At 44.1% G+C, this 15619-nt stretch overlaps 1 protein-coding gene across 4 annotated transcripts in view; it reads right to left on the bottom strand.

Moving 5' to 3' along the window:
• The window catches only part of ORC1 (origin recognition complex subunit 1), a 323506-nt gene that overhangs the window by 55349 nt on the left and 252538 nt on the right, over nucleotides 1-15619 (bottom strand). For all 4 annotated transcript variants that reach the window (XM_069642194.1, XM_069642195.1, XM_069642197.1 and 1 more), the window contains one exon: nucleotides 2080-2229. In XM_069642194.1, coding sequence (XP_069498295.1) covers nucleotides 2080-2229 — 150 coding nt within the window. The remainder of the gene's footprint in view (nucleotides 1-2079; nucleotides 2230-15619) is intronic.

Below are 15619 nucleotides of genomic sequence, written 5' to 3'. Positions count from 1 at the left end.
CAATAGAGACAAAACAAAAATAATGATTTTGGAAAACACCCCGAAGAAAACAGAAAAACTAAAAGGTGGCATCTCGAAGAGAGCGAGATAGAAAAAGTAAGAGAGTTTAAATATCTTGGCGTAACCCTCGACAGTTCAAAACAAGAAAGTTCGATGCATGAAAACCTTGAAGGCAAAATAAAAAAGCTGGCTGATCAAGGAAAGGCAATCGATCTGAAATTTGGCCGATTTTCAACCATCCCGGCAATCCAGTTCTATAAGATGAAAGTTGTTCCATCAATCACATATGGTGCCGAGGCAATGCCCTTAATACCCAAAAAAAGTTTGGCCAAGGTTGGAAGCACACTTCTGGAGGACAGTTGTGTCTCTGCCCAAGTCAACATCGATACACCCGTAATACGGCGAGAACTCAGTCTTCTCTCCTTATGAGGAATAAATGCCAACTCACTGCTACTATACCGTAAATGCCCAATTCAAAGCAGTCAAACAATATATGCACTGATAGGAACAGAAATGCAAGAGGAAACTGACAAAATGCCATCTGTCTGGAAGAACGACAACAAGTCCTCATTGAACTCCATCGTCTGCAGCGAAGAAGACCTAAATCACAAAACCTAGACTGGTCGACAACCCTAGATGCTACGGCCGCAAACAAACTCACTACACACCTACCACAAACGATGTGCAAGCTCAACGACCTACAAGGAAACATAGCCAAATTTCGAAGCAGACCGGCACACAACTACCTTCTTAGGGCCAGACTGAACTGACTGGAAACAAATGTAATTCTGGCAATACGAGGACTCTCTGCGACCAGCGAGTGCCGCCTATGTGCACAGGAAAAGAGACAATTCGCCATCTGCTCCTGTCTTGCCAAAAAAAAAACCAGACGATTAGATCTGCCTGCCTTAAACAATTTCTCACCGACAGCCAACAGTTGGAAGAACAATAATGGTGGCACAGAATGATAGACGGAGACAGCTGTTTGGCAAATAGCGCTAGTAAAGATTCTTCAACAGACTATGGAAATGATACCATGACTCTCAGACATTATGCAAGCAAACACGCAATTTCTTCACTTCTTTTTTGTAAAAATCCTGAATTATATAACAAGGAAAAAAAAAAAACAGGAAACTGTTTTCATTCAGCTCCCAGTTTTCCTGCTCAATGAGAGTCAGCATCATTACCTTGATGAAGTTGTAACACAAAAGCTGGGGAGGTTGTTTTGCCAGACTATCCCGGAACAGTAAACAGAACCAAAAGAGAAAAGTGCAGAAGCTCTGCTGATGAGACTTGCTAAGAGGAGTCTGCTGAAAAAGGTCTGCTAGAGTCTGCGGACAGAGGACTCATCAATGACAAGAGCTTCCGCCACACCTACTGAAACAACTAGAAATGCCTTCATTCTTCTTAGACAAGGTCTCACAATTTCACTATGCGCAGGACCCACTACCAGCTTTCCCAATAGCTTTTGGGCTCTCAACGATAGCCCTCTCAATTCACACAGTAGCTATCTATACAGTCGATCTTTTGAGGGGACTGACTAAGATATGTAACCCCCTTTCGGGCAATATACAACCAATAATATGTACAAGCAACGGGTAGGACTTAGCAAGTATATAATAGTTGCATGAATTTTGAGGTATCAAAAATATTTGGCTATTTATTTAAAGAGTCCACCTCTTAAAACCAGATATTTAGTAGCATTCCAGTTAATGCAGCACCTGGCCCAAGAATCACATACTTTTCATACTTCCATCAGCCCAATTTCCTCTTCACACCTACACTCACTTTGAAACATTTGCGCAAGAATCCGAATGAACAAATTAGGCTGCAGGTCCACTTAGGTAAGTATAGAAAAGTAGTAGTTGAACCTTGTGTTGCAGTCAGTAAATAGGCTGCAGGTAAGTGGGTTCAGAGACCATTCAGCTACAGCGTCAATAGCTAAGCCCCACAACCACAAACTGCCACTGGTGAAACAATCACAGGAGGTCCATTCCAGGGCATATCACTCACTCAGAATGCCACACAGCGTAGGAAGATTAACACAACTTGTAGAGAAGAGAAAATTGATATACTGACCAGTCTGCTAGCCACTCGGTTAATCATAATCCTCTCAGGCAAGTCCATGGTATTAGCGATGGCCAGAACTATCAGTTTTGCTTGCTTCCGTGTTGGCCAGTCAAAAAGGTTGTACATCACGTTCTGCTTCCTTGTCCACAAGAGGTCAAGCTGTAAATGAAGACATTAAAAACATCAGAGGGATGCTGCACACATGCCTCTGCTCCCTTCAGTGTTATCTAAAACTATGAACCTGTGATTTCAAGATTGCAAATTGTAACAGATGCGAGGCATAAAAGGGGGAACTATATATAGGCTCATTCCAATTACAACTACTAAAGATGTAACAATGGAGATACTATAAGGATAGGACATTACCAAACATTTCTTCCCTTGATGCTGAAATCTTGAAGAATTACTGTCCTGTGTGTTCCCTCAGCCCCATTTCCACAGTCTGGTATTACTTTCCCAAACGTAGTCGAACATTAAGCTTTTTCTTGGTTCACCTAGTAGTAGCTGTGTTCGGGAATTCAAGGCCAACTCTGGGAGTGGGGTAAACAGGAATACTGGGCAACAAAGCACATTACTTCCCTTGTCTTTTTGCTAATGCTTATGGGGAATGTCGTATATTGATCGAATTGCACACATTACCCTAAAGTCAAGTGTGGTCAGAGCACCTTGTAACCTTAAACACGTTTTCTCTAGTGGATTTTGTGTTACATTTACAATGTGTCTAGGATGAGCTGGTGGCAGTGAATATTTTTCTACTGTGTTTAGAACAGTTCACTCGTGCACTATTGCATTTACTGCAAGTGGCTTCTAAAGGTGGCTAGCACCATAAAATTGTCGTACCACAATATTTTTGCTTATTCTTTTGTCTTCTTCCTGCCCTCTCAGGTCCAGCATTCCCATATGCGGAAGCCCTTTCCTGGGGAAAGCTGCTGCATTCCCGAGCCAAGAGGCAGTTTGTGTGTGAACCCGGATGTGGGGACTGGTTCTGTCTGGTCTCAGTACACATCCTGGTGCCTAAATGTCTGTTGCTGGGCAGATGTTGTGGCAAGTGGCTATCCATGATTGGTTAGTCACTTCCAGTTTTAATGGTGCAGATCCTTAACATTGATGGTCATAGGGAGGACTCCTGCAGCCATTCTGGAGATCACAGTTGGAGACAAGTTCTCTGTGAAGAAGAGCAGTCTTGACGACCCCTGCTGCTGACAGCACCATTTCAAGTAAAGTCCCGGTGAAGCCCTGCCTGATCTCAAGACACTAGTCAGTGCTTTCACCCCTGGACCGGTGGGAACAAGCAGTCCGGCCACTGCTAGAGGATCCATGTCTTCTGAGCCTTTGGGTGAATGATCCTGGACCAAAGAGAAGACTGACTAGCTCACGCGCAACAGTCATTGCCATTCTGACTGCATCCTTGATGGTTGGAGGATCGTCGGATTGCACAAGACGTCTAACTCCTGAATTGCGCATCTTCTTGCATCAACTGATTCCTTGCAGGAACGGCTCCTTTATTCGTCCCTGGAAGATCACCTGTCTCTGCCAGATTGTGGCGACTCCCAATGCAACTAGTCTGGACACCCTAGACTTGTCCGGAAGTCACCTGCTCTGCAGAAGTCTTTTCTTCGTTTGGGTTTAAGCTGGAAGGTGACAGATTCCTAAGCACCACAACCGACCAAAACTAAATGGTGTGTTCGAAAGAGCCTTCTGCACAAGCAACCTTTGGGCTTCTTCAACAGGACCAAACACAGAACCCCTCCCTGCTCCCCCCCCCCCCCCCCAACACCCATAGGATTCTGGAACCTCAGAATAGGTTATAGGCCTGTATGTCCCCTGTTCTCCATAAGGCTACATGGGCTTAAAGGCCGGCCCCTAAATCACTCTTTCCAGAGGGGCCAGACCCCACATACAGTCACACACACAAAGAATGCCACTTTGCCTGGGAAAGTGGGAGCTTTCGATATATGGCAATGGCAGACTTGAAGGGGCAGGAATAAGCCAAATATACTGGTGAATATCTTATGGCGCTTTAAAGTATAGGGTATTCTTTATGGCATTTTACAGTAAAATGCAAAAAGACATGAGTAAGAAGTGAAATACAGTAAACAAAATAACGGCTGCCACCAGCTGATCATGGACATGGCATTTGAAACCACAAAGTTTAATTAAAAAAAAAATAAAAAATGATGGGATACAAAGTATCCCAACACACTTCACCTTTTACGGTGATGTGTTCAGCTTCAGAAATACAAGAAATTCAGTAAGGGAGACAGTCTCCCAGTACTGATCAGTTTCCCCATACAAATGAGCAAAAATTAAGGGAAGCAAAGCCGAGGGATTTAGTCCCACAAAGTCAGGTCAGCAAGCAAAAAGAAAGAGTGGTCCATAGATATCTATGGGAACTGGAAGGATGTTTATTGAACTTCAATTGGGTTTGTAAAACGCCCATCTATTCCTAAATCTAAAGATGGGAGTAAGCTACGACCCATCAAAAAATGATAACGCAATCCTAGTGGTGTCTGGACAAAATAAAAGGGCCTATACTAATAAACCTATTGCCAATCTTACTTCTAAATACAAATAGTGTGGGAAACAATGTTTATGCAAAAGAAGTGTTCAAGAAATGATATGTCCGGATATTCAAGCCCTTGGCATCCCTTACCCACGTTTTCAGCGCGGGACAAGGTGACACACTCAAGCTTAACAGTCTCTGGCTTCTCTAGCACGAGGATGCAGTTCAAAACTTCAATATCAGGGCCTTCTGTGCCAAAGTCTCTTTGCCATTCGAAGTCTCTCAGAGGACCGGATGCAACACGCCAAACGTCAAAGTTACTTTTTCAAATGGATTTCACATGTACAAATTCTCAGGTGATTTTCTGCTCACCCCGGATCCCCCTCTGCCGCGCTCAAACTCACTTTAACACCAAACATTCAATTGGTCTCCCTCTGCCGGACTTGGACCAAATTCACGTATTTTTCCAAACTTTCTCCATTTCATCAAAATCGAAGACTTTCGACTGTGTGCAGGATTTTGCTTGACTGGTCGCAGGACCACTTCGATCAACCTTCATTAGTTCTTTTTCAATTGGTCTCCCTCTGCTGGGCTCGGACCAAATGTATCTACTGTTATTACTTCTCAGCTGGATACCTTACAGAGACCTTCAATTGAGCACCCACTTGGTGCCAGACCACTCCGTCAAAGGTATTGTAACTTGCTTTAAAGTTCAATCACTCATCAGCAGTTTAACTTCACCCGCGTCTCTCATCACATGCGTTTTAACAATGTTCATTCCAGCGTTTGCCATACAATGTTGCTGCTTGCAACCTTGGTTTCAACACAGACCGGTCCGGTACCGGTCTCCTCAACTCACCGGCTGTATTGACTTCATTGATGCTGCTTTGTTCTTGGAGCCAAGGACGGTACCACGGCAGCTGGGGATTCTCCCCACCTTGATTACCGATGCAGGAGGGCACTGGGTAGCTGACACAATGTAGGATTCCTCAGCCTGATCTCCTGGTGTTACGCTTTCTATTCTCGAGGTCTCTGGAAAGTAATGGCTACTTGTTGAAAAGGTCAAGGGAATTTCCCTCCTTGCGATAACCTTCGGTTTTTCTCCTCTTGCTCAGCTGCCATCTCGAAACTGCTGTTTCCTTGTGTGCATTGCCTCGTTCCGAGTGTGCTCTCGTGCTACGCCTTTTTGTCTGTGTAGGGAAGTGTAATGGAAGTCAAGTGTCAGTGATTGTCGATAATTGCCTGACCATTTGGGACATGTCAAGTACACGGCTCAGGTGTTAGTCTGTTTTCCCTTATAGCGGGCTGTCCGTGAGGAAGTGTTTGTGTTGTAACTGGGGGGGAAGGGGTAGGCGGGGAGTATAGTTCCTAAATATCCTACCTGGTAGGATGGGGTAAAGGTGTTACAGTGAAGGGGATACAGCGTCTCACTATCCGGTGTCCCGCTCCCAGAAGGCCCCTGACCCAGGTGATCCTCCCGCACTGGTCCACCCTCAGGAACTGGATCCAAAAGCGATGGCCGTGTCCTGGCCACCTGGATGACCGATTTCCGGGGACTAGTGGGTGAGACACCTTCTGGTTTCTCACAGAACATAGCAGTCAAAAGGAACACCAGATCTCCATTTTTGTCATTTGAATAATTCTGCTTCCATTCATGCTTTGCTTCTGTCCCAGAAGGATGGAATGTGCCCATAAGTATGTGGAAACTGGGCAGGAAGCTGGGCAAATCTCAACTAAGCCAGAGTATCAACTAAACCAAACAGATGTTTACCTCATTGGGCATAATCATTGAGTTGCAGCTACCCTCTCCAGGTACAGATAGCAAGCAGGTGCACATCTGCATACTCCTACTCCCACTCCCTGTCTAAGGATAAGAGATCATAGCTCAGTTAAAAAGGAATATCGGCTATTGAAAAAATGACTCAAAACTAGGGAAATTGTAATGAGTGTCTGGTGAAAAGACTAGATATCAGGAAATTGTGGTCCATGGATAAGAACCATGAGAGAAGCAAATGTGCCTTAAACTCTCAGAACACAGAACATTAAAAACATATCAAGTTTTGAACAAAGGGTCAAGTATGTTCCTGTAATGGCACAAAAGTTAAAACAAAGGAACATTGAAAGTGGGTCCTCTTGTAAACCATTTGTTAGGACAGTTTTTTCTGAAGTCCAACTAAGGGCTTAGTAAAACCATTCAACTGAGGCAGTACAAGACTCCACTCTTAGTATAAGGCTGTACCACCCGAGTTTGTTGGTAGCATAGACAGAGCAGCCAGGCTAATCTTAAAAAGGGAGAGAGGGCTGTAGAATCTGTACAAATGAAATTATAATACAAATGGTCCAAAGAAACACTGAAACACTATGTATTGTAAAAAAATAAATGGTGTATTTAAATACAAGTAGGCCCAGATAAATCCTTGGGGGGAAATAAGTACTATCATATTATATGTAACCACAATTATAAAAACACAACACTATGCTTGAAGGTACACAGACCAAAGCATAAACCTTATTTGGAACACCTAACAGTATTTCTAGGGAATTCAATCCTATTCATACACATTCAATATAGGTAACACCTCTTCCTGGGGGGGGTAACAACCAATATCACATTCAGTAATTCAAGGGTAGTAGACCCTACCAGTTGTACTGTAACGCTCAGTGACAAATCACAATCAGTCAAATGGACAATATATGTTTTGTGAATAGTGGAAAACTTATTCTAGGTACAGTATAAAAAAAAAGAAGGAACAAGTTACTTACCTGTAACGGTTCTCCAGCATGGGTCTGGCATGGATTCACATGCTCATGAATATTCCCCGTCAGGCCGGGAATCCTCGTAAAGAAAAAAATCAGTATCAGTTTCGTTTCTGATCTGTCTTTCTTAGTAGTAACCAATCACTGGTCTCTGGGTCATACTGCCCTCAGCCAATGACTGTCCTCTCCCTAAGCCCCGCCTCTGGCAGCCATCCTCAGATTTGGTAGCACGCAAAGTGGCAGTATGACCAAGTGAAGAGACGCAGAGGGGTAGGAGGGAGGGTTTGCATGTGAATCCATGCCAGACCCATGCTGGAGAACAGTTACAGGTAAGTAACTTGTTCCTTCTCCAGCCTGGGGTCTGGCATGGATTCACATGCTCACGAATATAAGAATACATAGCAGTACACCCATGTACAACCACGGGAGGTGGCAAAAGGCTCAACATTAAGCATTACATAGACTCAACATTAAGCAACTCTTACCTCCTCACCTGGCCCACCTTCAGGCGAACAGGTTGCGCTGCACTGCCTGGCCGACTCTGGACTCCTCCCTGGCAGTAGAATCTCGTGAAGGTGTGCGTCGACCTCCATGTAGCAGCCCTGCAGATGTCCAGCAGGGGTACACCAGACAAGAACGCTGTGGTAGCAGCGATCGCTCTGGTCGAATGGGCTCTCGGACAGCCGGGCAACGGTCAGTTTGCCAACCAGTGACAGTGCATGATGCAGCCGGAGAGCCATCTGGAAATGGAAGCCTTCGAGAGAGCCTTCCCTTGTTTCACAGGTCCAAAGTTCACAAACAGCTGTGATGTCTTCAGCGCTCTAGCTACATCCAGCGAGTGCAAAGTCCTCTCGGCCGGCGACGAAGGCGACGGGAAGAAAACTGGCAACACCAAGGGCTCGTTGAGATGGAAGTCCGACAGCACCTTGGGCATGAAGGATGGGTGCGTCCTCAGCACCACCCTCGTCTCGTGAGGAGGCTTGTAGGATAGGGCCTGAATCTCTCCCACGTGTCGTGCAGCGGTGATGGCCACAAGGAACGCTGTCTTCCACGACAGGAACTTCAACAGAGCCGAATGCAAAGGCTCGAATGGTGGGCCAATGAGCCTGGTCAGCACCACATTGAGCTCACACGCCGGGGCTGGAGCCTTCACCGTCGGGAACGATCGAAAGAGTCCTTTCATAAACTCCTTCACCAGGCGATGAGACCACAGGGATGACCGTCCTGCGGTTCTGGTGTATCGGGAAATTGCTGCCAGATGTGTCTCGATGGAAGCATGAGCTAGTCCAGCTTTGGCCAGCGACAGCAAGTAACTCATCCAGAACAGAACTGCGAGACTTGTCCTTGGCCTCAAGCCCAGGGACCGTATCTCTCCAGGACTGAAATCTCTACACTGGCTCCCAGTGGCTGCGAGGATAAAGTTCAAAACCCTCTGCATTGTCCACAAGGCCTTCTGGGGCCTGGGGCCTAAATACCTTCAACTCTCTCTTCCTAAATATCTTCCTTCCCGAGCCCTTCGCTCATCCATCTTCAACTCCCTCAGGGTTGAGCCGCTTCTCGAAGCAATGAGCTGGTGGTAGATCTCTCTCCGCGGCAGGGGCCTCTCTCTGGACCAGCCTTCCTGCCTCCCTGAAATTTGAGGAGAACCATCTCCGGTTCCGGAAGCACCTCAAAACCTTCCTCGTTGCTTCTGCTTTCTCTCTCCCTCTCCCCTGCTAATTCTTCACTGAAACTGCACTGAATCTGCAACTGGGCCACTCTCACCGACCTCGGTCCTGGGCCCAGCCACTCTCCACTTGCACTGCCTCCCTGGCAACCCCTGCACTGCGGGACTGTCTCTGTATCCCTACAGCCCTCCCTTCCCAGCACTTGTCTACACTTACCCTGCACTTGCCACCAGCTGGCCCTTTTTTTCCCCCTACTTACTTGTACTGCACTTCCCCCCTCCCCTTCCACTTCTCCCTTCCCCCTACCCCTGCACTTGCGCGATCTGAATGACACCTGGCCTAGTAGGATCATTGTCTGTCCTCCCCTTGTTTCCCCCCTCCCTGCCTCGTCGCGCCTTGAAACACTTGTGTATAGGCGCGTTACAAATGCCATATCATATACTCGGAGGCTGTGTCTGTAATGGCCACTGCCCCCCCCCCCCTCTTTTTCCACCGGGGTCTTCTCGATGGGCTGAAAATAGGATTCCCTCTGTGGTCGCCTCCACTGGGGTAGCCTCCACAGGCTGTGCCAGGGCCGTAGCAACTTCGATAGAGGCCTTAGCCGGGCGAATCAAGGTCTTCACCACCTTGTGCGTGCCTGCAGCCTTCACCTTGGGGGGAGGGTCACCGCCTTGCTCCCCCTCGGCTGGTTCCTTCGAGCTCGACCGGTGCCTCTTCAGAAGCTTAGCCCGATTCTCGGATTTCCTCTTCCCCGAGCCAGAGCGTTGGCTCGTGGTTGATGACGCCTGTGAGGATGCACCCTGCCTGGCAGCCGAGGTGCCCGACCGTTCGGCGCTCCCGGTGCCCACGGACTCGCGGTGCTTTGCCTTCTGTTGGGCCCCCATTTCCCAGGGCTCCCTCACAGGACTTAGAAGACCGCTCGGACGACTTCTCACCTGACGGGCTCTTGCCTTCCAGCCAGTTGGCGAGACGGGTCCGACTATCCCTCATAGTCCGGTCCGACATGTTCATGCAAAACGCACAGTCCTTCTCCACGTGCGTTTTGTCTTTGTGGAGGCAGTAGAGGCATCTCGAATGCTCGTCCTCCTTGAACACATTCTGCAACTTGCATCCAGGGCAGTTCCTGAACAGCTTGGATCCGGGAGACAAGCTTCCCTTTTTCTGGGCCAGGTCCACGAGGTAGAAACTCAAGAAACTTCTGGAATCCCCAAGAAGCGTAACTCGATGAAAACTTCACCCTTGAGGGGCGTAGAAAATTCCGAAACGGTTCCCCGTTGATCGGAAGTAGAAACGGTGGAGCTTGAGGCTCGATTTAACTGAAAAATGAGATGAAGCTCTTTGAAAAAGCGCAAAACGCAACAAAAGCTCGAGAGCTATAGCACGAGGACTCCCAACACTTGAGCGTGCGGTAAACATATGAGGATGGCTGCCAGGGGCGGGGCTTAGGGAGAGGGCAGTCATTGGCTGGGGGCAGTATGACCCAGAGACCAGTGATTGGTTACTAAGAAAGATAGATCAGAAACGAAACATACTGATTTTTTCTTTACCGAGGATTCCCGGCCTGACGACGGGGAATATTCATGAGTATGTGAATCCATGCCAGACCCCATGCTGGAGAACTATAACTACTTTTGTGATAACACAGTTATACTAGGTGAGTAAAACCTAAGGATGTAATATTCAAATACAGGTCCTTTTGCGATCAGCGAAACACAGATTGAGATAAGCAGTAACTCTTGGAACTTATTTGTGGATGGCGCACAGCTAACTCAAGTTAAGTAAAACCTATATACTTTTTCAAGGAGCTATCAGCAACTTGGGGCAGGTATAAACCTAAGACTCTTATGTCTGTCTAAAACAGACCAGGGAAAGCAAAACCCAATGTTCCTCTTTATGAAGGACTCAGTTATTCGAGGTAGGTAAAACCTAATGCAGACTTATTCTGGACAGGCTACCAGCAACTCAGGTGAAGCAAGACCCAGTTGGGGGAACACGCAGGAATATCCCAACAGGAATAATAAAGTGAAACCAACAGTATTACTTTTGGGACGAGGCACAACCAAATCACAGGTGAGTAATATACACTTACATCTACTTTCTGTTAGAATGGTGAAACGGTTTCTAAGGAAAGAAAGAGGGTTACATATACTATACATTTCAGAATAGTGCAACACACATTCAAGGTGAGTAATAACGTTTCTAACTTTCACTCTCAGAGTTACAATTACCAACCAACATCTTTTGAAGTAAGGCACTTTTAAAGACTTAATCTCTTTTCTAGGCAAAAGGCCCAATCCTTTAAAAGTCTTTCCCATATTCTTGGAACATGAGAGTTCTCAGTAGCAGAAGGGGGGGGGGTCAGTAGGGTCTAGTGTCCAACAGGCAGTGTCAGGATATCAGGATAGGTTCTTAAGTAGCAAAAGTCAGAGTTCCTAAGGAAGACTGTTCAAACAGTTGAGTATTTTATTTTTATTTAAATGATTTCGTTTGTTATCAAACTTTACATTGTATGATAAACAAAAAAGGAAAAAAAAAACAGTCAAGCGAATGTTAGGTTCAGATTCCACTCTAGTTTGGTCAAGTTTCTTACTCTTCACATCAATGAGAGTCTTGAACTAATGTTTAAATGTCAATTAATTGCACTCTATTCTGTTGAAAAGCTTTTTCAGATTTCATTATTGCTTTCCAAAATTGGATTACTCTGATGATCATTATCTTGTTTCCTAAGACAATGTATGTCCATCTTTGTTGAGTTTCCATTGGTCTCACTTCTTAAAAAGGTAACATGTTTGCAAATGTTTCTCGAATGTCTTTCAGAGCCGAGCATTCCATGATCAGACGGACAAGAGTTTCTTTCTTGTCATAATGCTTGCAGAATCTGCAGAAGAATTGTTCTGCAGTTAATTGTTTGGTGCTCGTCAGGTATTCCTGAGTGGGAAGGACATTTAGCCGCAATCTTAAAGTATCTGATAAACCGGGCCGGAAATAAGGGCAAGAAGGAGAGGAGCTGGTTCAGTGCTCTTGTTTCCACCTCGGGGTGTATATTTAATTGATATTTTGTTATTTCTGTTGATGTACGTATCCAATCATTACATTGGAGTTTCAGCTTTGCTTTATTGGGATGAATGATTAGGAGCTCTGGAGTAATTTCTGCATTCTTCATTAGATGGTTACAGGTTTTAGGCCATTTGGTTATTGTGGTATCATTTAGAAAAAGGGGTTTTCCACACAAGATGTCGATTGGTGGAATCTTATTCGTATTTAGTGTTTTCCTGTACATATCAAGATGCTTCCAGACAACTATTGCTTCCAACCATATCAGGGCCAGTTCGCATCTTATACGTTGCATTGGGTAAGGTTTTCCTCCAAAAGATGGCTTCCAGTTGGACCCATATTTGGGGAGCTATATTCAGCAGTGTCTCGCTTCCATACATTAGGATAGCTACGACTTTCTGGTGGTAAAAGGTAAGAGGTTTGATGGAAAATGTCCTGTGAATTACGAGCCCTTGACGTGCTAGTGATAGGGCTTTTGTTTTAGAAGTACTAAATATCCTGTTTGTGTCCGATTGATTCACCCATACCCCTAAGTACGTCACTGTAGCTACTAGTGTGATTTTTTTCTCCTTTTATACATATCGCCAGATTTTTTTTGTTGTTGAGGGTTGGTAAGTTAATGCCATTACTTCTGTTTTTTTGTGGTTAATTCTTAAGTTGTTTCGTTATGTATATGAAACAAAGGCTGAAAGTCTCTTCTGTGGGCCGATGTCCGCCTTGTCTAAGAGGACAATATCATATGCAAATATAAGGAATTTTGATGCAATTCAATTTTGACAGGTCATCAATTGTAGCGACTTCAGTCGTGTCGTTTTCATATCTACTATATACAGGATAAACAGTGTGGCTGCCAATGGAAACCCCTGTTTTAGGCCATTATGTGTCTATTTCTGTTGAGGTTGCGCCCTGTTGTGATAGGAACACCTTTACATAAGTCTGAGTAGAGTTCTATCATAGGATAGAGAAATGGCATTCTATCTGTGTAAAGCTCCTGCTCCTACAATTAGGAATGCATTATTGCGTATGCGTTTTAACTTATGCCCCACTCGTGAAATTCAAGCACGCAGGAAAGAAATTGCGCCTGAATCCTCAGGGTGTCGTTTTTGCAACAATATAACAACTGTTGAAACCTTAGAGCATGTCATAGTAGACTGTCCAGATCCTATGCATTTAAGACAAAGTCACTTCAGTAAACACTTGGCCTATTTTAGTCAGATGGGACATGAATTTAGATGGCTTGTGATTTCCACCACTAACTCCATGAGTATAAAATTGGCAACAATCAACTTTCTGCGAGCCTTAGATTTGATAAAATAGACTGTTCCTTGATGGTGAATGTCCTTTGAGATTTGTCAGTGTTATATTTATTGCTCTGCCAATTGACTGGCAATGCAATATTCAAATGTAATCACTAGTATTGGTGCTAGCGGGGGTGTTGTAGTATATAACGCGTTCTACAAGGACTTAAAACCTTGTGTGATGCTTAATTATTATGACCACTACCATGTACAAAGTGATTACAACATGAAAGCCAAATGCTAATTGTCTTGTTTTTATGTCACCACTAGTGATATGTGGTATATTTGTTCTTGTATTCTTCTGTATTTCTTCATGTCTCAGAAAACCTTTTATTTTTTTAATTATCATGGTTATTGTGTTCTTCACTCACTATTTTTCATTGCTATATGTGATATCAATATTCTAGGATGTTATTCTAGTTATTATGAATTGAAGAGAATGCTCTTGTTTTATGGTTTTATGTTTTATACTGTCATGTGTTTTATACGTAACGTTTGATAAATGTGTTATAAATTGAAAAAGTTGATTAAATTCAGCTAAAATCAATTAAAAAAAAATATAGGATTTAGTATGTCATTTGGGCAATAACATTGTCTCAATTTTTCCCATAGCTTGTGTCGATTTACTGAGTCGAATGCTTGTTGCAAGTCCATGAAAATCTCATATGAGCGAGTTTGTCGTTTATATGATTCATGTTTTAACATGTTCAGCATTATTAAATTTATGTTTGTGCCAACGTTCTCTGTAAATCCAGTTTGTCAGTAATCAAAGAGATTGTTAACGGATGCCCATCTATTTAATTTCTTTTGTATTGCTCCTGCAAATATCTTGCCTAGCGGATCTAGCATGGCGATAGGTCGATAGTTTGAGGGGATGTTCCTACTCCGTTGCTTATGAATGGGAATTAATGTTGCGGTTTTCCTAGTCTTGGGTACTTTCGCATAAGTAATAATCGCGTTGCTTAGGCCATCAGGACCGGAGCTCTTGCACTATTTAGATGAATAATATGATCTACGATCTCTTTACAATCCCAATTTAATTTGCAAGCCGCTGAGGATTTTCTTTCAACTTCGTCCGGTGTATCAGTCAATTTGCAGTACAAAATTGAAAAATGGGTTATCTTCCGTTACTCCAGATATCATTTTAATTGTGTGGGCTTCGTTGTCGTCAATTTCCACAGGTCTTTGGTGTTCCTTTGTTTTAGTGCCCTACGCATCTTCTCAGCATCATTTTTGCATTATTTGTGCTGGATTGTTTTTGACCCAGTTTCTATATTATTGTTTTAGTTGATTAATTGTTTTCGATCGTTGTTCTGGGTTCAAGTTACCAGCAGTTTTGATGTTCGTTCTTAGCTCTTTTTTCTTTTGAACGACCTGTGCGTTATATGCATGAGAATGTTTTTTCTTATAAATTTGTGTTCTCCTTTGTTACACCTGAATGGTATAAGTAACCATGGATAATCCAGTTTCTTTGTCAGCTAGGTTTGTGTTGAGAAATGTTGCCTTTAAGGACTCAACTTGTGAGTCTGAGATAAGGAGTCTGTGGGTGCCATTGGCAGGGACCAAGAGTTTCAGTTGTTGCATTTGTGTTCAACTTCCATTGCATTACCACTTTATGGTTGCGTTGGAATCTGGAGTCATTGTCTCTGATATATATAAATGTAATCGAGAAGGGCAGTTTATCCATTGCCAATCCACGTCGGTTTTCTTTTCATGTGTACCGAAATTATTAGCCAATATCATATTTCGTTTCTCCATTTTGAGGTTCCATATTCAGGCTTTCGATGTTAGTTTTCCTTCTGGAATTTTCAAACCGTCTACGTTAAGTAGATGTTAAGATGATAATGATGTGTTATTTGTATAGCGCCTTTATCCAAAGCGCTTTACAGAGCACATATTTACATACAATATCACCCAACCGAAAGGATGAACGGCTGAGTTTGCCTTGCCGGGATTCGGGCCTGTGACATGCAGATCACGCTCAGATCGCAGCAGCGAGCGCTCAACCCGTTGAGCGGTCTTACCGGCTTAGATCGCCACATATAATGTCATGGTGGTTATGATTGATCTGCAGATCAATCGGTGCTAAGAGTATGTTGATGAAGGACAATTCTTGGATTGCTGTTACACTCAAATATACGTTTAGTAACGCAATTTCTCTCTCATCTTTTGCTTGATTGGAGCATGGTTTTTGCATATTTTCATTTGTTGTTACCTTAAGTATAGTGATTTGGAGGAAAGAGTTCAGGTTATATGAATCAACAATTTTA

The sequence above is a fragment of the Ambystoma mexicanum genome, chromosome 1q (genome assembly GCF_040938575.1).
Source record: "Ambystoma mexicanum isolate Mex_15411 chromosome 1q, UKY_AmexF1_1, whole genome shotgun sequence".
Lineage (NCBI taxonomy): Eukaryota > Metazoa > Chordata > Amphibia > Caudata > Ambystomatidae > Ambystoma > Ambystoma mexicanum.
Note: the sequence above shows the minus strand (reverse complement) of the source record. Positions and strands in the feature narration are given on the sequence as shown.